Source organism: Meriones unguiculatus, chromosome 20, assembly GCF_030254825.1.
Source record: "Meriones unguiculatus strain TT.TT164.6M chromosome 20, Bangor_MerUng_6.1, whole genome shotgun sequence".
Taxonomy (NCBI): Eukaryota; Metazoa; Chordata; class Mammalia; order Rodentia; family Muridae; genus Meriones; species Meriones unguiculatus.
The window spans coordinates 25,048,990-25,072,725 of record NC_083367.1 but is presented as its reverse complement, the minus strand read 5'-3'; the positions used below and the strand labels follow the sequence as shown (position 1 = coordinate 25,072,725).

At 43.7% G+C, this 23,736-nt stretch overlaps 1 protein-coding gene and 1 long non-coding RNA gene across 12 annotated transcripts in view; both read left to right on the top strand.

The window, feature by feature from the left end:
* The window catches only part of Enpp1 (ectonucleotide pyrophosphatase/phosphodiesterase 1), a 61,624-nt gene extending 59,408 nt beyond the window's left edge, over positions 1-2,216 (top strand). For both annotated transcript variants that reach the window (XM_060373472.1, XM_060373471.1), the window contains exon 25: positions 900-2,216. In XM_060373472.1, coding sequence (XP_060229455.1) covers positions 900-1,070 — 171 coding nt within the window. In that variant the 3' untranslated portion in view covers positions 1,071-2,216. The remainder of the gene's footprint in view (positions 1-899) is intronic.
* A 2,298-nt stretch (positions 2,217-4,514) lies between these two features.
* LOC132649537 (uncharacterized) lies at positions 4,515-12,458 on the top strand. 10 transcript variants are annotated; one of them, XR_009588032.1, is made up of 5 exons: positions 4,533-4,630; positions 9,362-9,435; positions 9,717-9,853; positions 11,221-11,534; positions 12,190-12,458. It is a non-coding gene; the product is annotated as an uncharacterized LOC132649537 (long non-coding RNA). The 10 variants fall into 10 exon arrangements; XR_009588028.1 differs by having other exon boundaries at positions 9,700-9,853; XR_009588030.1 differs by having other exon boundaries at positions 4,565-4,711.
* Positions 12,459-23,736: the final 11,278 nt, after the last annotated feature.

Here is a 23,736-nt window from a genome sequence, read left to right as displayed (position 1 = left end):
TGTTATCTGATTTAACTCTGATTTTTATTTCCACTGTACAGAACATCTGCCTTTGGCTCTTTTCTGATCTCATACTATCTAAGTCTTTCCTCTCTTCAGAAATGAGATCACCTTTTATGTATTCTCCAGCCCCATTTCCATGTGGCCATAAAGATAACACATTCTTACGGTAACTATAGTTTATGTAATAGAGTTGCTCACATCTTTACACTTGATCTTTAAAGTCACCCCAGCACAGGGGCAGGAGAGATGGCTCAGTGGTTAAGAGCACTGGCTGTTTTCCTAGGGCTCCTGAGCTGGATTCTTAGCACCTACATGGCTGCTGGCAATCATATGTAAGTCCAGTTCCAGGAGATCTGACACCTTGTCTGTCCTGGTACATGCATGCAAAATACCCATTCTTATAAAATTTAAAAATTAATCTCAATTAAAATAGATAGATAGATAGATAGAGAGAGAGAGAGAGAGAGAGAGATAACCCTCCTAGAACAGTATGATAAAGGAGTGCAAATACATGTTTTAAGTGGTTTTCCAATAGGACATTCATACAGTCAGAACTTGAATCCATTTTTTTTCCCATTTCTTTTCTATCATACTATACAATTCCCATTTTCTGGTAGTTTTTAACCTTCCAAAAACAATTATTTTTGCACCTGTGCAATGTGTAACCACCTGTCCTCAGTTTGCTTTCTTTCCCTCAAATTTGAGACATCTAATTCAGCAGACATGCTTGTTGTATGTATTGGGAAAATATGCTACTTAAAAGTGTGGCCTGTGCCTGAAATGGGTCCTGTCACTTCACACCCTGCAATGTCCTAAGTAAATAAACTAGGAGGAGGGGGACCTTACAAGAGAGCGGACTGACTCTCCTGACTTTTCTTCCTCTTCCATCCTCCCAGCACGGGAAGAGGGAATCTTCATGGATTGAAGAGTTGCTGGCGTTGCACAGAGCGAGGGTCACAGACGTCGAGCTCATCACTGGCCTCAGCTTCTACCAGGAGCGACAGGAGTCAGTGTCAGACCTGCTAAGATTGAAAACATATTTGCCAATCTATAGCCAAGAAGACTGATTTTTTTTTATTAAAGAAAAAAAACGCACCATAAATCTTTTTGAGAGAATCTTATATTTTATACAGTCTTCTACACTTTTGCATTGTTCGGGAACTTTCAAATGGAGTTAAAACTGGGAATCCTGTGTGATGCCAACGTCTCTGGGCTGCGGGGCGACTCAGCGCATTGGCAGGCCCTCCTGTCCTGTGTAAGAATTAGATGCGTTATTAGAACACTTCACACCCAGAAGAGCTCGTGGGTCTTTCTTAAGGGAGAAGAGGCAGTGAACATGGTCTGCAGACCTAATGTTGAATGGTGGGCGGTAAAACTAAGTGAAGGATGGTAGAAAACTAAGTAAAGGATGGTAGAAAACAGAAAGTGGTTCTGGACTAATTTTTACTTGGAGTTTCAATTTTCATTAAATTTTCTCATGAGGTCCCATTTCTATTTCTTTTCTGTCTCCTCCTCCAAAAGTCAAATCATCAGTCTTGTGCATTTGAAATATATTGAGATTGGATCTCTTCAGATTTAGTGGCTCACAAGTTGGACTTTGATGGAAAATTTTTAATGTGAATACAGCTAGCTATCATAAAACTTGTTCTCTACAGTTTTACACACATACACACACACACACTCATACACACACCCTTACCATTACGCTCCTCACTACAAATAAACTAAGACTGAAAAACAGTCCTGAAAATGGTTCTCTCGGGTCATTAAAATTGGGCTTTATTTGGGTGAAACCCCAGAGAACTCATTGGCACTTGCAAAATGACTTTTCTTTTTTTTCATTGAGAAGAGCGTTTTCTCTGCAAATGGAACCTGCCAGTGGGAGAAGGGCTTTGCCGGGCTTAGCTCTTCAGTTTGAAGCTGTGTAGATCGGAAGAGAATGCGTTGTCAGCCATCATTGAACATCTTCGCTGTGCACATGACGAATGACTGAATGATGGCAGCTTCTCTTCTGCATTGAGTGTGCCCTTGTTCCAACCTGTGAACCTCCAAAGGCCATGTTAAAATTCAAGTTTCCTGGGTCCATTTTTGATATACTATTAGTCTACCAAAGATTTTCATACATCCTTCATGGGATAATCATTTTCTGTGTTATCCATACAGATGTTCGGATAATAAAACTTGCAAGAAAAATTTACTTAATAACTTAGAAAGTGTTGTTTTATTTTAGCCTATAGTCTCCAGTGTGTGTATTTTTCAGTCTGTTCTTTCCATGTTCGGGTTTAGTATTATCCATCATTCTAATGTTCTGTTTGTTTTTATTTTGCATTTTATCTATCTATTCTGCTGTTGAGCCTTCCCATTGGTTTTATGCGTAAGCTATTGTTTTACTTCTAAAATGTCATTTCTTTTTTCTTTATATCCTCTATTTGCTGAGAATTTTTATTACTTCCCTTGAGTATCAACTTTCTTGTTTGCTTCATGTGCGTTTGCAATTGCTCATTGAAGCATTCTTAGTTGTACAGTCCTCACTGGATAATCCCAGGATCCCTCATGTCAGTGTTTGCATCTAAAGATAGTGTTTTTTTTTTTTTTTCCTTAACATATTTTTCTGCTTCTGGTGAATGGTTTTTAGTTAAAACCTAGATACTTTAGGCATTGGGTTTTAAGAGTCTGCATCTTGTGTAAATCTTCTCTGGGGTCATCCCGGTAGGAATATTGGGGGCTCTGCCTCCCTATTACAGGCTGTGTCTCGGAGGTGATGTACCCCCCTCCACCTTCATTGACACTGGGATGAGAGTGGGTCAGCAGGGTGGGCCTTGAGCTTGTAGTTCCTTGTTGATGCCTCCAATGCAGGATGTGAAGAGCACCGCTTGCTACTCCTGTCTGATCTCCAGTAATGCTGGCATCCTGGAGAAAATTTCATTACCACTGGATGGGGATGGAGTTCTCAATTTCCACATAGCTTTCTCTGCTATGGCAGAGGAGCTGGGGAGCTGGGCACTGCTTTACAGCTTGCCCAAGGTAAAAGTCTTGGTTCCCCACGCCTTTGCTGGTGTTTCATTAGAGCAGAATAGATTTTGTTTGTGTCCCATTTTGCCCTTTTTTGGTCCTTTGGATGGATGGGGAGATCAGGCCATTTTCTTCTCCCCTCCCGTATTCTGGCGTGTCCATGTTGCTTCCTCATCATCAAGTCTGAGATAGGTGAGCTCAAGGGGAAACTTGGAACACAGTCCAACCTTATTCTTGAGTGCTGAGGTATGCCTCTCCATTCAGTTCTCCTGGGTTTGTTTTATTCACAATCTAAAGGCTTTGTCTACTTTAGTAGAAGCCTCTCGTAGATTTCTTATATTTTTAAGACACTTATAGTTACGCAGCCCCTACTTGGCCTGAATCTTCCTAGTGGGGCTTTCTTAAGTGGATTGGTAGCCACTCTCTGAGCTAGACACCAAAGTTGCAAAGAGGAACAGGTAACAATTCCTATAAAGTCTTGAGGAGACAGACAGCAACAAAAGTGTGGGTGGTCCCTAAGGAGTAGGAACTGAGGAACTCTCAGTGAAACCGTGAAAGAGATGCTGGATGCTTCTTTTCTTGGTTTTACAAACACACACATACACACACACACACACACACACACACACACACTATATATAAAAATGTAGTATGGATATATATATATATATATATCCATACTACATTTTTTCTGGTAAAGGCTATTGTACAAAATGAACTCTCTTTTAAATCCTGAATTTGACTTCTGTGTCTTGGGTCAGTACTTCTTAAGTAAAAGTAAATTCCAAAGAAAACGCCCTGTGTAGTCAGTTCCTTCATTGCTGAGAAAGAACTGGGCAGAATTTCTCCATGTTTTCAAGAACCAGAGAAGCAGATGGGAGCATAGAAGATGAAGGCTCAGAGTCCGTAGAGTAAGTGGGTCAGAGGCCTGCAGGGGCTGGTTGACTGGACACGGTGGAGGAAGGCGTGGGGATTTGATGAGACAGGACAGATGACTGCCTCTCCCAGAGAAGTTTTGTCCCCCTTGACTTCTTTTCTGTTATTAGCCACAGTAACTTTTGTCCTGTTGGTATGTGCTTATCTACCAGAGGAATTGGCATTTGAACTTTGAAACAATCAAACTGGCTACCCTTCATGTAGAAGCTTGTAACAGGAAGGGGTGATGGTAAATGCATCTGTGAGCACTAAATTAAATTTTATCATGGCAACAAAGAAGGGACCTTTGGGACTGTTTTTGTTCAGTCTAAATATTGTAAAAGCAAAAAAAAATTTTTTTTCTTCTACAGGATATAGGTGTGCCTACACCACGAAAGTGGATTTTTTAATAAAACTTTAATATGCTGAGCCTTGGCGGCTTTCCTGTGTCGCTGTGTGTGGAGGGTGGGGTGGAGGAGGGGTGGAGCTCCTCACAGAAAATGATACTGAGTCCAAATGTTGTTGACATTAGACTTCAGCTGCCTTGTTGGAGGAGAAAAAGAAGTAAAGTTCACCTCAGGTTCGTAAACACTGCCAGCCTGTCACCTGGGTCCTCTCTGTCATCCTAGTGTGTAGGATAGTCTGAAACTGGAGGAAAAGTCATCCACTGGAGCAGCTGTAGACATCTTCAGTGTGAAAGGTTTGCATTTATCCACTCTAAGTAATGCTTGAAGGGAGAAAGGATGTTCACTAATGGACACTGTATCTATTAGAGGAAACCGTAAGTTCATGAAGCCTGTTTACATTTGCTAGAAATGGAAGAATCAATGTGAATACCACAGAAGGGGACATAAAAACAAGGCTTAGCTTTGCTTCTGTTGCTTTGTGTAGTAGCCTCTGCTCCTTCCTGTCTTGTGAGGAGACTTCTTATCCCACAGGTTTAAGATGCAGCTGATGCCCACTTCACTGCTCCTCCTCAATGCTGTTTTAATTTTCCTTTGTGCTTATGCAAAAATTATCAGTTCAGGGGATGATTTCAAGTTTATAATAAGAATCCATGCTTTGACTTAAAATTCCAATTCTGTTATCTATCAAAAGTTCAGAATTCAGCCTCTGGAGAGGTGGCTCAGCAGTTAAGAGCACTGACTGTTCTTCCAGAGAACCTGGGTTCACTTCCCAGCACCCACACTGAGGCTCACAGATGTCTGACTCCAGTTGCTGGGGATCCCGAATCCTCTTCTGCTCTCTGCAGGCACCACGCGCATGTTTGTATGCAAGCAAAAACACTCAGACACGTAAAATAAACAGGCAGAATTCAGAGGCAGAATTCACTTCAGGCTTCATAGTGAAGATACCGAACAGTATTGTACAAGAAGAAAGGATTGTTAATGATAGCTCAAGAATTTTATCTTAGAATGACGAGATATTTTTCACTATAAAAATATTGATGGAACTGGGCATGGAGGCACACTCTTATGTTCTCAGCACTGGGTGGGCTGAAGCAGAGGGCTCAGCCTGGGCTATGTATAAAAATGCTATCTGAGATGGGGAAAAAGAAATGTGACAGTATGTTGTGCATGGCAAAAGGGCCTCAGAACTGGAAGTTCAACATGGGAAAATGGAAAGTTTTTAAATGAGGCAAAATTTCTTCTAATGAATGTTTTTCATTGGCCAAGTTTTCAGTTTTAAAATTTTTTGGGTGGTCCTTCTACTCTTGGGTCCTTATTGCTGCTCTGTACCTGGACATTGTCATTGGTTTGAAGACAGGCAGATTAAGTTTCAAACAGAAACAGTGCTGCCAATACCAGAAGCTCCCTGCAGGTCAGCCTAAGGCTTGGCTACTGTTTTCAACAGCCTGCTGTTTTTATTTTTTTAAGTATATACTATGTATGTATATATTATGTATACAATGTTGTGGTTGTATGTACACCTGCACTCCAGAAGAGGGCACCAGATTTCATTATAGATGGTTGTGAACCATCACGAGGTTTACCGTGTGCTCTTAACCTCTGAGCCATCATGGGCTCCAGCCCTTCAACAGCCCACTTTAACACAGGGATCTGCTAATGTTTAACCAGAACAGGGCTAGCAGTGAGTTCTAAAGCTATTCATATCTCATACCAGAGTGAGAGGCATTCAGGGTAAGTTGGGGTAGAGGGAAGGACAGATGGAATTCCTGTCCCTCACTTGTGAACATTAACCTTTCACCAAATCTCAAACTGTGGGTCACAACCCCTTTGCGAGTTGCATATCAGATATCCTGAACCTCACATGATTACTTTACCATCATAATAGTAGAAACATCACAGCTATGAACTAGCAATAGAAGTAATGTTATGGCTGGGGGTCACCGCAAAGTGAATTGGAGGGCCGCAGTGTTGGGAAGGCTGAGAACTGCTGTTGCAGTACAAAGTCTGTCTGACCCCTCAAGGTGTGAAATAGCATCAACGCACACTCCAAGGCTACTGGTACTTGATAGCTAGCTGCAGGCGTATAAGGCAGTTCAGCCCCGTAGCCTGTGCACAGTGTAGACAGACGGCACTCTGCACCAAGAAGTTGCACCCAGACCCTATACACAACACCAAGCACGTGCTTGCTGAAGGCAGTGTCTACAACCCCCCGGGGAAATACAGTGGTTTCAGTATTGCTCAGTTACTACTCTATACTCTGTAGCAATAAAATAGCTCATCAAGCAACTTAAGGCGGAGTGGATTCATTGTGGCTTTCGGTTACAAGGGAATACAGTTCATTATGGTGAGCAGCCCTTGGCAGCAGGGCCAGAATACCTGCCTTCCACCTTCAGTAAGAAGCAGAGAGAATGCAGGAACTGAGGTCAGGCTACAGAACCTCAAAGCCTGCTCCCCGCTTCCCCTCCCCACCGCCCCTCCCGGCTTCCCCTCTCTGCTACCGTGTTTTCTCCAACTGAAGAGCCATCTCCTGTAGGTTCTATGACCTTTGCAAACAGCAGCACCAGTTGAGGCCACGTGTTCAAGCATGAGCCTGTGCAAAGGGTCGTTACCTCCTACAGGGGCTACAGGGACCTGGCATGATCTTTTCCTAAAGAGAACACCATGATGGCAAACTTCATGAGACAACACGGATGGCCCAAGAAATGTGCCAGACATTTTCCAACCTGGGTCCTTACTGAGCTTTTTGAGACTGTAGCCTTTGAACTGGTTCCCAGAACTGTAGCTGCTAAGATTCATGTTCTGCAAGTGTGCTGTTTTACAGGGACTGCAATTTGGTAGTGCAAGATAGTTCTCCCCTGTGTTATTAGCATATATTCATATTGATATAGATTATTTTTCAGATGCTTATTGTCATGTTGCCAAAGTCATGTGTTATTGAGAGCAGAAATAAGCTTTATATCCATTTCTAGTACAGACACACATCTGCGTGCCTTCAAAACATACCTGGGTGAGCAAAAAGCAGTCGGCCAGTCCTACCACACACCTACATGAGAGCAAAGGCAGGGCAGGAGGGCTAGGGGACAATTGCCCAAAAAATACACGGTGTTTTCAATGGGACTTTTAGTTTTTATATTTATTTAGTTCTAGATTTTTTTTTTTTCCGAGACAAGGTCTCATGTAGCCCAGTTGCCTGTCACTACCTCTGTAGGAACTCATGCTTCTCCTTGTACCTCTCAGGTGCTGAGATTACAAGAAGGCTCCGCCATGCCAGCTTTAATGGGTTACTTTCAAAAGAAGTTTACTTAAAGATATTGTACCGTGCATAAGACAGTTTTCTTTTTGGCGTTGTTATTGTTGTTGCTGTTTTTTAGTAAAAGTAAACTTGCCTTTCAACGGTCTTTTGCCAGCGTTCCCCTGAGCCCACCCTGTAGAAAGTCTGTTGCCCTATGAATGAAAGCTTTTGCTGGGCCTTGCTGTCTAAAGCACAAAGGCACAAAGCACTCTAAGGAGCCAGCAGTGTCCTTCCATAGAAGCGCTCGCTAGGCAAAGGTGGCCATGTGTGAAAGCGTGCAAGTGCCTGGGTTATCACACCACCAATTCACACCAGACCTTCTGGAAAGAGGCAAAGGACTGGCAGCAACCAGACAGCATCTGGGGCAAGCTGCTTCCCGTCAGCTCCCAGGCATCTTCCCAGGGAGGGGGTTAGTTTCCTACCACTCCCTGTCCGTGGGGTCCGAGGCAGTGGGGTGAAGCTAGGCTCAGATTCAGAGGACTAAATAGTGGCATGTGCCCCACAATCATCCTACCATTCCGGTGTCCCATGAAAGGCTGACAGTGCAAATGGGACATTAATGGCCACACACACAGCGCTTCACTAATCCTGAGGTCCCAAAGGCATCCCTGAAAATGAGTCTCCATGATGCTCATGATAATTCTCATCACCCCCTGCTCGCTGCCTCTTTTGTTTCAAACTTTTGTGCTAAATGGCTCCCGTGTAAGTCTGTAATCGGAACACTAATTCTAACCCCTGTGAAAAACTTCAGCCTATGTTATGGCCAGTTCATACATGTAAACAGGATGTCATGAAGTCTGTTTAAAAATCACATTTATCATGTTCAAGTTCACGCATCAAGGTCTCTGACCAAACCAGAAGAGTGCTTTTTAAGTAGATTTATTTTGTTTTATTTTACTTTAGTTTGTGGTGTGTGTGTGTGTGTGTGTGTGTGTGTGTGGTATGTTTGTAAAAATTGTGTGGCAGAATGCATACGTGGAGGACAGAGGAGTAAGCTGTTCCAGTCAGTCCTTTAAGAAAGACTCTCTCGCAGGACTTGGAGCTAGGCTGACAGCCACCATGTTTTGGGAACCTCCCATCTTTCTTTCCCAGTGTGTGGATTAAAAGAAAGTGCCTGGCTTACCTAGGTATTAGGGATTTGAACTCAGGACCTCACGTTTTTGTGAGCAAGTGCGTTTACCCACTGAGTCATCTCCTCAGATCCCAGAGAAGATACCTTAAAATGAATGTATTCTCAGTGTCCCAAGAGCAGAAAATCATTAGTGCACCATGAACCAAGAAAGGTTTTAACTCTCAACTGAAAGTTAGCGATGCTGTGCACTATAACATCGATAGGAAACAGACGCAGAATTTAACAAACAGAAAAATATTTTCACTCTTTGTGAACTCACACACGAAACAATGTTTTTCTGTGCTTTGCACATGAGACTAGATGCAAAGTTTCAGCCATCCCAGTGAAGGTGGGGGCTCTTTGTCGTATCCTGGGGATTGTCCAAACTGCTGTAGTGTACATGAGGGTGAACTGATCATTTGTTTGATCACAAACCAAAGAAGAGTTCATATATTATAACACAAATTTCAGTTCTTCGTTTTTGAGGAAAGCATTGTACAATTTTAGAAAAATACAGTGATACAGCGTACTCTAAACACTGGCCCATTAGAGGAAGTCCAGAGTGCTCATACAATGGGACAACCTCTGACAATCTGCCACTTGTCTCCGCTTATGCAGTGGAAAGTTGCCCAGCATAGAAATGGAAGATGGAAGCTTTCTACATGGCGGTGGTGACACTTCTATTTTGGCGAGTGAGAAAACAGAATACTCCCCCCACCTTCTCTTTGCCTCTGGGCTCTTCTGTTCCTCTCTGTCCCTCTCACTCCTCCTCAGTTTCCCTCTCTTCCTACTCAACCTTCCTACTGTTACAGCCCTTTAATACCTCGTGTTGTGGTGACCCCCCCAACCATAAAATTATTTTTGTTGCTACTTCATAACTGCGATTTTGCTACTGTTATGAATCTTAATGTAAATATCTGGTATGCGACCCCCTGGGCGGGTCGTTTGACCCACAGGTTGAGTACCTTTATAGGCACTGTTCCTGTTCCGCAAGCTCATCCTGAGGAGTTAATCCTGCTGCATGATGAATGTGTGTAAGGAACAGTGTGAGACATGGCCCCCCTCCATCTCCACTGTGGTCACACGAGAAAGTGCAGTCTAGGTTGTCAGGTAAGGAAAGATGGTGTGAAGAGAGGGGCCACACTGACAGCTGTCACCAACACCTGTCACAGGGGAAAGACCACTTCAGACTATGTGATTCTTGTGGAGATGCTCGATGCCCCTCGCTGAGGGAGCGACTCCAGGGAAGAGTACAGAAGAGTTACCTGGCTGAGCAGACTGTCCTCGGGATTCTGGGGATTGGAAGTTGTCATGTGAAAGCCAAATGCGTTGCTGTTGGTTGTGCAGCCTTAACGAGATAAGACAAACAATTTGTATCCCAAACCTGTCAGAAGACAGAGGGAGAAAAGTGACAATACACAGCCTGTTTCCTTTTTAAATTTATTTTTTATTTTTTAAAATGATAATATAATCACATCATTTTCTCTCTTCTCATTCCTCCCTCTACCCCTCCCCACATGATGCACCTACTGCCCTTCATGCTCTTTGAATACTCTTCTTCTTATGTCAGAAGCTTGGTAGGAAAAGTCTGAATTCTGAGGGGTGCGGACAGGAACAGCATCTGGCTGCCTCTCACTCAGAATCTTTCCTGTATATCAGCATCTCTTGGTGCTGTTTCTCCAGTGAGATGGGGGTGGGAGGGTTTAAGTCATTCTTGTGTGGGCCTTTTCCTTATAAAACCATTTAAACTTATTCTGGCCTCTACCCCTTGAATTGTGTGAATGGAGCTATAGTCTCCTCAGGGATGAGGACCTTAGCTCTAGGACATTTGTGCCCTCAAAATTCAGCAGGCAGCATCGGCAGGCAGAGTCTTGCCCATCACATCCAGATTCTGCCAGACACATCTTTCAGGTGGATACCGAGCATTTCCCAGGGTAGTGGCAGTGTTTGCAGAAGCGCTTGCCATAGATATGACAACGAAGAGACCTACTTCTGACTCTTTACATGTAGATGGTTGTTCCTTAAAGAGACACAAGCCATTTCTGCACCCGAGCTGGTTCCACATTCCTGTGTGGACAGCAGCAGGACGAACCACAGCCAAGGGAGGAAACAACTTGGGTGTTCCCACCCAGAGAGATATGAATAAGACACATTCCTAGACACAGACAGTAGCACGGCCGTTATCTGCAGTTAGGGAAAGGCAGGGGGACGAACGGTTGTGAAAGTTTTGTTTTGGTTTGGTTTTTTGAGACAGGGTTTCTCTGTGTCCTGGAATTTGCTCTATAGACCAGGTTGGCCTCGAATTCATAGAGATCCACCTGCCTCTGCTGGGGTTAAAGGTGTGTACTATCTTGGCCCACCTAAGATGAAAGCTTTCTATCTTTTGCCAAACAATAGAAATATACTTAAGGCTACTGAAATGTGCTTTGCTTCAAATTAGTTAAAATCAGAATTTCATGTTTTGTTTTACAAACTAGCACTTAAAAAAGAACGTAATGGGAGTTGGAGATTGACGTGATGGATGGTAAATCCTGGGAACAGATGGGAAACATGAAAGACTGTTACTAATATGAAACAAAAAGAAAAATTACAAGACCAGTAAAAAAAAAAAATCATCCCTATGTTATCACATCGGAGCTGCGTGAATGTTAGCCTCAGGAAAACAACAACAACAACAACAAAAAAAACAACAAGTGAACAGTCTGTACTAAGGAGTTGTTCGCCCCTTGCTGGCCAGTCTTGGAATTGTTCTGCTTGAAGACATAAACCTGGTGGTTCCTGTTACTAAAAGGTAAATATTTTTCATTCCCCAAAATGTTCTGTGTAGAAATATCAAAGTCCTCCAGCCAGTCACATAAAATTACTCACTTATTCATGCCTGTGTCTATTAAAATGAACACGTTCACCAGCCTTTTTTCAACTCGCACGTGCTATGTGTGGTGGTTTTGGAGATGACGGTACTGTGACCTTCAACTTACCGCCTAAGAGAGGTTTGCAGACACAGGAGTCACGAGATCAAATGTTGTGAAATTGTAAGTGTGATAGAAGCCACCTCTATCCTAGAGGATAGGAATTGCGTGAAGGAAGGAGGAAAGAGGATTCATAGGTTTCCTTTAGAATTTATTTAAAAAGCACTTATGACTTCTTTCCGATCTGTATCCCTTTGATCTCCTTTAGTTGTCTTATTGCTTTAGCTAGGACTTCAAGTACTATGTTGAAGAGATATGGAGAGAGTGGGCAGCCTTGCCTTGTCCCTGATTTCAGTGGGATTGATTTAAATTTCTCTCCATTGAGTTTGATGTTGGCTATAGACTTGCTGTATATTGCCTTTACTATGTTTAGGTAGGTGCCTTGTATCCCTGATCTCTCCAAGACTTTAAACATGAATGGGTGTTAAATGCTTTTTCAGCATCTAAGGAGATGACCATGTGTATTTTCTACTTCAGTTTGTTTATATGGTGGATGACATTGATGGATTTCCGTATATTGAACCACCCTTACATGCCTGGGATGAAGCCTACTTGGTCATGGTGGATGATATGAACTCAACGGCAAGCCTTTCGACCCCCACCTCCCCGAGGGAGGAGCAGCCTTGCTAGGCCACAGAAGAAGACATTGCAGCCAGTCCTGAAGAGACTTGATAAGCTAGGGTCAGATGGAAGGGGATGAGGTCCTCCCCTATTAGTGGACTTGGAAAGGGGCAGGGAGGAGATGAGGGAGGGAGGGTGGGATTGGGAGGGAATGAGGGAAGGGGCTACGGCTGTGATACAAAGTAAATAACCTGTGATTAATATAAAAATAAATGATTTTAAATAAAAAAAAGCACTTATGTTTCTGTTATATGTGTAGGTCTGATAAACACTAGTAGAGTCAGGATGGAGAATTAGCCCATCCCCCCCCATGTCTTCTGGGGCTTCTGAATAGGCTATCCCCTATTCAAGCCCACCTCCTTCTCCCACCATTCCTAAATCCTCCAAACCGTCAGTATTATGTGGCACATTTCTGGGGACATGTGACCAAATATCTACTCACTCCAGAAAGAGAACCGGCAAGAGACTAAGTACGGGTACCTGCAAAGTCCAACTTGGCGAACCCATGAGTTTCACTGGGGCTACTTGCAGGAGCAGAAATGACTCAGCAACGGCGGGGTCTCCAAAGCCCACCCCCGCGTGGGCGACAGCTCACGAAGGCTGGGGATCTGAAGCGCTTGGGAAAGAGGCTGGAGGCTGGCTCTTCGGGGCGGCTGGGTGGTCCAAATCTCTTCTACGCAGTTCTGATGGTCTCTGCTTCTTCCGGGAGGCTCAGCTGCTCCGTCTCGGTGTCTCTCGGCTAGCCTTGCTGCTCATGAGCGTTTAAGAAAGAAGGGGCCTGATGCATCTGGTCAGTTCAGGCCTCTGAGTTTTTACTAAGTTAGTGAGCATCCTTGAAAGATGGGACATTTCCTCTTCCCCGTTGCCTCAGCTTTCCAACATCCCGCATCTTAACTGTGCCTCCCTCCAAGGTGGGAAGGTTTGATCTCAGAGGAAACATGGTAGGTAACAACCAGTCTGTTAGGAGATGATGCTCCACCCGCAAACGACCTCTGAGGAAGAGACAGATGTGAAAACTTCACGCCAGCGCCGAGAGTTTAGTTACGATGTCAAGACCGTTACATAAACACACGCGGCGTGACCTTTCGAAGTTGTTTCCCTACTCGGCTTCCTGTGATCAGTCCAGTTGTGTCGCTTTTTATTACCAAATAGTGTCCTTGGTGTGGGTGTACCACACAGATCCCTCAGTCGCCTCTGACAGACATCGTGTGGGTTCTGGTTTGCAAGCTGAGACATAGAGAACGTAACGTGTGTGATCATACTGTTTTTATTCCCGTGTGTTTAATGACCACCAGGAAAACTGCTTTGTTACACAGTAAGCATACGGTCAGGTCTTTGTTTTAGAAGCCAACCGCTCTCCACGGCAGCCTAACGTTGTACATGGTCACACCATTCGATATTCATTTATTTTTTTGTTTTTTATATTTTATATATTTTTATGTATTTATATATTTATATTTTGTATTTAGTGATATCTCGTAGCAGACAAAATTTGCACAATTTGCTAAGGATGTTTGGCTATATTTTCATGACCTTACTTACTATCTGTATATTCTTCTTTTAAAAATAATATCTTTTGCATGGTTTCTGAGAGTGGCTTAATTTTTTTTCTGTTACACCCTCAATTTTTTTTTCCAAATTCTAGATATAGGTACCGCCTCAACCTGCAAACATATTCGCATATGTGCTGTCTTTTCTTTCAAACTCTTATACTAGGATCTTTTTCGGCACAAGTATTTTAAATTTTGGTTAATTCTAACTTTTTTTTATATTTTTTCTCTTATGAATTATAGTATTAAGTCAGTCAAACAATTTTTCACCAAGTTCTAGATCCTGAAGATTTTTCTCTATCATTTTATTTCTAAAACATTTACAGTTTGGGGTCAATTTTTCAACCGCATGTAAAGTTTAGATTGAGGTTCAGACTTCTTGCTGTGAGTATTTAATAATTCTACCACTACCTGTTGAAAAGGCTTTCTCCTTCCAGTGGCTTGCTTGCAGGCCCCTGTCAAGGCTTAGTTGGGTGCGTTTCTGTGTGCTCATTTTGGGTTGCCTCTTCTGCTCCGTCAGCCTGTGTGTCTCTCCTGCTATGAATACCGTCCCCTGAAAATCAAGTAGGGTGAATCCTCTCTCTTATGTATATATATATATATATATATATATATAATATTTATTATATTTGCTCTGAGTGCTTTAGTTATTTTGTTGAGCTCCACGAGCTCCAAGATGCTCATGTCTTTACCGACACACACATCATGCTGAGACTTGACAGTGACAGGGGCCGGGGCAGACAGGGCCACTTTATGCTCTAGGCGCACACTTGAACTTCATGCTGTTGGAAGGAATGTGGGCTCTCGGTTCTCTGAGGCATGAGAGCGCATTTGTACTTCCCACAGTGTGAAGGGATCTAGGTGGACATTGGAAGTTGCCCAGCTAGTGAAGCCGTCCAGCTAGTGAAGCCGTCCAGCTAGTGAACGTTATTAACTGACCAGCCTGGAGTTACTCTTTAACCTGAAGGTCACCTGGAGAACCGGTGGGAGGAATCAAGATTCAGGGGCCAGCCTGACGTGTGTAAAACTCCCTGCGCAGGGAGGGACGGTGCCAAGAGGAGAGTGTAAGAGGAAGTAAGGAGAAGCACACCGGCCTGTCGACTCCCAAAGACGAGGCGAACCACCTGACCAGAGGGGCAAGACTAAGCTTTGTTCTAGTTTCTGACCAGACACGCTGCTGGGAGATGGCTGGAGGAAGTCACGCTTCTGAGCCACGTTGCCAGGCCTCTGAGGGATGCCTGATCTGGTCTGCTCATTGGCGTTGAAGGAACTGAGGATGGCAGCGGTGGTTCCATTTTGTTTCTCAGACGCTGACTCTATCTTGACTGACCTTGGAGTGACTTGACCCCCACCTTTGGGTTCCAAGAAGGGCCCCATGGCCCTCCGCCCTGTTGTGGATACTACAGAATGTGTAAACAGATAACTATAATCAGGCCTCCACCCCACAGGTTGTTATAAATGCCACAGAATGTGTTAGTAAGTCATCCACTCCACCCAGCAGGCTATTGTACAGATATCTTTGATATCTATCGGTTTGGCCAGGTGGCTTGAAACAATTAGCTTAAAGGTCATCTCAATTGCTGAACCCCCCTCCCCCACCGAAAACTTACCTTCTCTGTAACTCCACAGCTTGGAATTTCCCCCTTGCCATTTTTCCCTTTAAATACTCTGCCTCTCTGAGACTGGGGGCCTCCCTTTTTAGCCTGCTATGTCAGGGAAGATTGGCAGCCCAAGATTAAGCTTGAATAAAGATCCTCAAGTAATTTATAACGGACTCGACTCCTAGTGGTCTTTTGAGGTTTCTCAAATCAGGTGCAACAGCTTCCGAACTGATGAGCAGCAGGGGTTTAAACCTGGTGCTCTGTGTCCCAGCCGGTGCAACAAGCGATGAGGACACACAAGACATGTAGATCAGGAAATGAGAAATGAGACTAGGTTTATAGATGTAACAATTGTTTGTGTGCACAGACCCCAGAGAACCTACAAGCAAACAAAAAACAAGCCGGTAGAGAAGCAGTTCTCAGCCTGTGGGTTGCAACTTTCTACAGGAGGGTGGCATATCACACATTTATCTTACAATTCTTTTTTTTTTTTTTCTTGTCAGGGTTTCTTAAAATGGTCATCCTTTTTTTTTAATTTTATTTTTTCTTATTAGTTACATTTTATTAACTCTGTATCCCAGCGGTGTCCCCATCCCTCATTCCCTCCCAGTCCCTCTTTCCCTCCCTCATCTCCACCGTGCCCCTTTCCAAGTCCACTGATGGGGGGGACCTCCTCCCCATTCATCTGATCCTGTTTTATCAGGTATCATCAGGACTGGCTGCAAAGCCCTCCTCTGTGGCCTAACAGGACTGCTCCTCCCTTGAGGAGTGGGGAGGCCAAAGAGCCAGTCATTGAGTTCCTGTTAGAAATAGTCCTTGTTCCCCTCACTTTGGGAAACCAATTGGTTACTGAGCTACCACAGGCTACATCTGAGCGGAGGTTCTAGGTTATATCCATACATGGTCCTTGGTTGAATGTCAGTCTCAGAAAAGACCCTGTGCCCAGATATATTTGGTCCTTGTGGAGCTCCTATCCTTTCCCCATCAGACTAACTCCCCTTCTTTCTTATGATTCCCTGTACTCTGCCAAAGGTTTGGTCATGAATCTTTGCTTTGAAAACACTGCTAGTTAGAGTCTTTCAGATGCGCTCAGTAGACTCCTGTCATACGTTCAATGCACATCCCATCTGTCTTTCTAAACGAGGATTGATCATCTTACCCCATGTCCGCTCAATTGATTATCCTTTTTAGGTGTATAGATTTTATTATGTTTATCATATCTTTTAGGTCTATATAAGTGAGTATATACCGTGTATTTCTTTCTCCTTCTGAGATATTTCACTCAGAATGATCTTTTCTAGATCCCACCATTTGCCTGCAAATTTCATGATTTCCTCCTTTTTGATTGCTGAGTAGTATTCCATTGTGTAAAAATACCACAATTTCTGTACCCATTCCTCCATTGGTGGACATCTGGGTTGTTTCCAGGTTCTGGCTATTACAAATAAAGCTGCTATAAACATGGTTAAGCAAGTATCCCTTTTGTGTACTTGAACAAACTTTGGGTATATACCTAGGAGTGGTATAGCTGGGTCTTGAGGAAGCACTATTCCTAATTGTCTTAGAAAGTGCCAGATAGATAACTCATTGGCACAGGAGACAACTTCCTGAACAGAACACCAACAGCACAGGCTCTAAGAGCAACAATCAATAAATGGGACCTCATGAAACTGAAAAGCTTCTGTAAAGCAAAGGACACCGTCATCAAAACAAAACGACTGCCTACAGATTGGGAAAGAATCTTCACTAACCCTTTATCTGACAGAGGACTAATATCCAGTATATACAAAGAACTAAAGAAGCTGAAAAGCAGCAAACCAAGTAATCCAATTAAAAAATGGGGAACAGAGCTAAACAGAGAATTCTCGACAGAGGAATATCGAATGGCAGAGAAACACTTAAAGAAATGCTCAACCTCATTAGCCATCAGGGAAATGCAAATCAAAACAACCCTGAGATACCACTTTACACCCAACAGAATGGCCAAGATGAAAAACTCAAGTGACAACACATGCTGGAGAGGTTGTGGAGAAAGGGGAACCCTCCTCCACTGTTGGTGGGAATGTAAACTGGTATTTTACAATTCTTAACAGTAGCAGATTGCTACGAAACAGCAACAAAATAACTTTATGTTTGGGGTCCAGCCCAACATGGGAACTGTGTTAAAGGTTTGCAGCATTAGGAAGGTTGAGAACCGCTGCTCTAGAGACGCAGGAAGAGTTATAGATTTCAGGTTAAAAGATTCTACTGCTGCAGGGAACTCCTGTGTAAGCTTAGGGAGAGATGAAATCTTTACTCCGCCGGTCAGGCTGTGATTACTTTTGAGGCAGTCTTTCTTTCATGAGTGTTCTGTAGTTTTTGGCATACTTATCTTTAATACATATCTAAGTAATTTTTTTTCTTTTAGTGATTGTAAGAAGACTTGTGTTTTAAATGCTTGTTTCAAAGTGTTCATAGAGAATTAAAATGATTCTTTTTTTTTTTTTTTTTTTGGTAAAATTGGCTTTCTCTGTATCTCGAGGGTCAATAATGTCTGGGTTTGTCCAGACTTGCCTACATGTCGGGGAAAGCTTTTGGTAGGACCTTCAATGGATTCAGCAGCCAGAGACATTTGCTAATATGTCAGACCTTGTATTAATAGTGACCCAAGAGAGGACAAAGGACTGGAGGCTTTAGCTGCTTAGGGTTCCGTTGATTTTCTGGAAACTTCCGCAGTCCTTCTCTGCTACAAGTTTGCACCCAGCAGGTGGCGGTATGTGATCATGAGAAATACAGTAACAGCATAACAGCATGCCTGGAGTTTAAGAGGGGTGTTTCCTGAAGCTAACAATTCCCAGAGTGTGTTGAATTCTCTGGGCATCTGGATAGAGATTTTGGTTTGTAGAGCGAGCTAAGTGCTCTCCTGAATGGCATACTAAGTTAGTGAGGCCTCACACTCTATTTAGGCATAAACAAATGTATACTAGAGATGAATCTGGCCTTGCTGACTGGAGCCAGACTTCCTAATCACCTCCCCGCTCCCCCTCCCCCCCCCCCCGGCATAGTCACATTTGGGCACGTTGAATACAGTCTCTGTTTTGGATTATCGTCTTATTGGAGGAACGAGTCTACAGTTCTTGCTATTTACCTCCACTTAGATCCGTGGAACTTACCACAGATTAACACATCCAACCCACAGAGGGTTGTGGTAGGGTCAGTGTGGTAAACTGAGCCAACAGATAAACCTCCAGATGTTGCAAGCTTTGACTGACTTCAGCTCTGGTTTGAAACTGCCTGCAGTGGGAGCACTTGCAATGGATACATTTTATCACTGAGAATGGCAACGAAATACTTAGCAATCCTCCGTTTATGCAGACATGCTTCCGCTCTCCCTTAAGAATGCCCCCTTCCCACAATTGTGCAAACCTCCCATTAACTCATTCTACAAAGTCCAGTGCAAATCCACCTGCCTCACTCCAGTGATGCTGAATTCTATCACTTTGCCACAACCACTGCTTCTTTCCTTACCTCTGGCTTCCCAAGTCTTTTTCTTATATAGCATGAGGCTAAACACTCTTATTTCATAGTGTGTATTTCTCAAAGGCTGAGTGACTGTAGACAGTGCTGTGTGTTCTTGGAGGGCTGTGAGCCCCATGTCTGGGACAGTGTGTGACTTTAGAGGCCATTGTAGACCTTAGCATTTATCAGATGCTCATTAAATGCCTGTGGCTTTGGTTTATTGCTGCAGAATAACTTCCCAGTTCTGGTGTATCCTACCATCTGAATCCAACCAACTTATTAATATTATTGTTCATTTACAACCATCTTGTTATAACTGATGCATTTTACTGTACGCCGTGAACTTGGTGTGTGTGCTCTTTGTCTTCTTCACATCTTTTCCACCCTTGCTCCCTTGCAGTCTTCCATTTTCTTCAAGATCTGGCTGCAGTCACATTTTCTTTCTCTATAGAACTATTTTCTCTGTAGCTTTCCAATGCTGCCACTCTAGTAACCTGCTTTTGCCACATTATGAGCCTTTAACTTTGACAATCAGCTTCTATGGTTCCATTAAAAAAGGGCAAAAGTGAACTAGTCCACAGTGGCCCCCAAGACCACAAAGAGGAAAGCTGGGCTTCTTGTGGAATATTCCAAGTCTTGCCAAAGTTCCTTGCTGTTCAAACCAAACAGGATCATGATTGATGGATAGAGAGTTCGGATGTAGGACATGCTGACGAAGGCCAGGCAAGTTTGTGGAGGCCTGGTTCTTTCTATTTAAAGTGGTTGTCTCTTTGGCCGCGCTCCCTGGAGCCTAGTGGACTGTTTGTGCTCTGGTCCCTATCAAAGGTACCTTTGACATCTACAGTCCGGTTTGTTAGCTTCCCTTATAAAACAATGTCTGGAAACATATCTCTTACAGGGGAATTTTGGTTCAAAACTGGAAGAGAGGAGGCGTGAAGCTTAATTGGAAGTGAGATAAGTCAAGTTGGGGAGGGCAGTGAATCTTGGAGGGGCATGTCTTGTGAGTAAAAACAGTGGGTCTTGGCATGGCATCTGAGGTGCCTGGCTGCAAACCCTTCCGTTAGCTGCCTGCAGGTGTCCTGCTGGGTTGGTCCTCCGAGGCTGGGCTGCGGTCTTCGGTCTTCGGTCTTCGGTGGTTCTCTCCAGCTGCTGTTACTCTTAGCATACAAATCCCAGGAGGAGCGAGGGAGTTTTGTTTTGGGGAAGCTGACCTCACAATCACTTCATAAATCCGTTGAACTCCTCTTATGGACCAGGGAAAGTGGCAGATTTGAGACGCAGTGTGGGGGTGAATTTAGAGATAAGCATACATGCTCTGACTTGATGTTGTTGTTATTTTGCGTTATACGGATAAGTTTCGTTTGCTTGAGAATTCAGACAGATTTAAGGCGAGTGAGCGAATTCTTCTCCAGCAGGAAAGGAGCACTATAAAGCCATGGTCACTGAGGCACTGAGCCACTGAGCCTCCACATGACTTCAGAACACTAAGCATATTGTTCAGGGGGGCCACGGCCATTTGTTTGGCATTTGTGTAGAACACAGACCTGTTTCTCATCCATGCTCATCTCACACAGGTGTCCTGTTCCTCCTTCTGTTAATCTTGCTGGGTACTGTAGTCCTCCTTCTGTCCCTTTCAGAGTGTCTCATCCAGGATTGTTTAATATGTGTTTTTGAAATGGATTTATTTATTTTTATTTTATGGGTATGAATGTTTTGCCTGGATGTACATGCATGTAGTGTTCAGAGAGGCCCGTAGAGGGCACGGAGTTCCACAGGACTGGAGGGACGGATGTGGGATGCTGTGTGGGTGCTGGGAATCTACCTGGGCACCTCTGGTCAGAAACAAGTGCTTTCACCTGCCAAGCCATCTCTCTACAGTCTTATGACATGTTTTGTAATTTCAAGTTGTGAACACATCTTAGGCCTTGTCCACCGGAATTCTCCTCAGCCTGCCTTGGAGATATACTTCTCCAAAACAAACAAACAAACAAACAAACAAACAACAAACAAACCAAAAACCCAAACCAAAAACAAAACAAAGACAATAAATCAAACAAACAAAAAACCACCTTCCAGTGTTGCTTTAAGCCAAGAGGCCTGGAGATGATGGCATTTTAAGAATAACTTTTCTCTTAATCCCTTGCCTCGGGCTGCTCAGCCTACACAGAGAATACTATTTCGAACTCCAAACTGCTTTGTGGAAACACTGTGATTACAGTCTCCCCTTGCCCCTGATCCAGACTGAGTGATATTCCTCCTTGTTCTTGCGGAGTAGATATGCTAGCTCATTCTTCCTGTGAGGTTGTGGTAAACCAGGAGTCCTGGCTTTACTGGAAGAATGACCATGCTGTGGCGGCCAGAGTTTCACCTTTACCTGTTAGGCTTTAAGTTTCCTATGCTCTGCTCACAGGGATACTCAGACCCCAGACTCCTGCCCTCCCACGGAAGCCCTAGTGTTACTTGACACTCCGCCGCTGTAGGTTTTCATTTTTCATTATTTGAAGGTGCCGTAGAAATGCCCGTTATTCTTGAGAGCTCAACAATGCATTTTTTAAAAGAATATTTATTATATTTTACCTGGAATATCTAGGCTGGAAGCATGAGCCCTATTCAAGTCATCTAAATCACTGAGAAGGGCGTCCAGCCAGAGGCTTATAATGCTAAAGTGGTCCTTAATTCTAGCCACCCAGCGACAGAGTGGGGACGTCTGCTCTTCTCTAGTTGTCGGACCTTTCAGAAATTCAGACACACGAAGTGGAGTCCCGCCTGAGTTTCTGAGTGTCGGAAGCAAATAATCTCTTTTAGGCAGGCCCCGTATCCCAAGTTTTTATTGTGCAAATACAGTCACTTTGCTTGCTTTTCTGTATAATCACTTTAGTCTGCTTGCATGTTTTAAGCTACTCCAGCACCTCCTATTGGAGGCCTTGCTCTCTCCTGCAAATCATTCAAGAATATGGCCAAATTGTCCCTTACAGAGGGCATCAATCCCTCTCCCAGGCCCAGCCTGAAATTCCTTCAGGGCAGCTATGCCAGTCTCTGCCACTTGGTGTCACTGTTTCACAGAGGTCCTGCCGGGTTCAACAGAAAGCTTTTGGCAGTCCGCTCCCTTTCATCCTTTAGAAGTAGCCTCCATCAGGTAGCAAGATTACTCTTCCTTAGTTCAATCCAGATTTCCAGCAATTGAATCTGGGATCAGCTGCCTTTCGGCCTCATCCAACCAAGAGTTCAGATTTCAAGTCTTTCTGTGACTATGGAGTCTACCCATCCTTCCGGCTTCTTTCTTAACCTTAATTTTAAACGTTCATGAATACAGTACATTGCCAGTCTGCAGTGGCTGCCCACATGGGCATCAATGGAGCCCAGAAGGAAAATGACAGCCCCCAAAGAATTCTACAAGCTGATAAAGGACGCTTGGCTGGTTGGCTTACCACCATGCCTGCCAGGCCCTGCCACACAGTGAGCAGGTGGGTCTAAAAATCCCAATTTCTCCTGTGTGTCAGCCCGTTCAAGTGTGGTTTTCCACAGACGCTCTGCAGCTCTGAACTGATCACTGTTGGCCTTGAGGGCGTCAGCAGTAGCCAACACACCAGTGGTTTCCTAGTGTGCTCTCTAGACCCCACCAAAGTACTGACCACATCAGCAAGGAATACAGAAGCTCAGCTCCTACCACAGACCCGTGGACCTCTGTGAGGATGTGGTGGACACTCACTGTTCTTTTAACAAGGGGGTCAGAAGGACATTTAAGTCTGATAAGCCCTTCCAATACGTACAGCCTCTTATCTATGATCTTCCCTACATACGGTACTCATGGATATTAGATTGTTTTTGAGGTCTATAGAATTTTTTTTGCAACTTGAGAAATATAGTTAATTCTGTAAGAAATAAAAATGGTCAGTAGAATCAACACTGTTGTCTTTTTACGTGGAGCACAAAACAATATGTCGGTTATTCAAATAATTTACATCCTTGAAATTGCCTGCAGGTAATTGCCTGAAGTAAAGCCTTTGAAAGTAAGTTTGCACTTGGCTCTTGGTACACAGCTCTTCATCTTCTCTGAGGGGCAACTCTGCAGAGGCAGGCTTGAAATGTGGGGACCACAACGCAGGACATACCAGGGCCACCTTCGGATGACCGTTAGCTGCCAGTGAAATCTGAAGGAAAGAGGGAATGATGTCATTGCATCGGACTTCTGGTGAGAAGCCTTTATAACTAAGACTCTACATAAAATGAGAGAAGCACCTCCCAAATGATCCGTGAATCTATCTGTCTTTTATGACAGGGCTGTGTTTTATTTCTATTTCTTTATTTAACATATCTTTCTTTCTTTCTTTTTTATCTATCTATCTATCTATCTATCTATCTATCTATCTATCTATCTATCTAATGTGTATCTAGTGTTGTGCCTGCATGTGTGTGTGTACCAAATGCCCACAGGAGTCAAAAGACAGTGCCAGATATGTAACCGGTGTGACAGATAACTGTGACCCATGATGTAGGTACTCATATCAAACCTAGGTCCTATGCAAGAGAAACAAGTGCTCTTCACCACTGAGCCACCTTTCCAGCCCCCTATTTTCTTGTTCCTGTTCCCCTCCCTACATGTTTGCTAATATAATAGCAGGCTTAAATGTTTCAGGAACATAAAGTGGAAAGTAACAGCAGCCATGAGAGAGAGAGAGAGAGCATTAACCAAGTGCTGTGTTAGCTCCTATCTTTGTGCCTTGCACATAATAAAATGCTTAAAGCGGCGCATA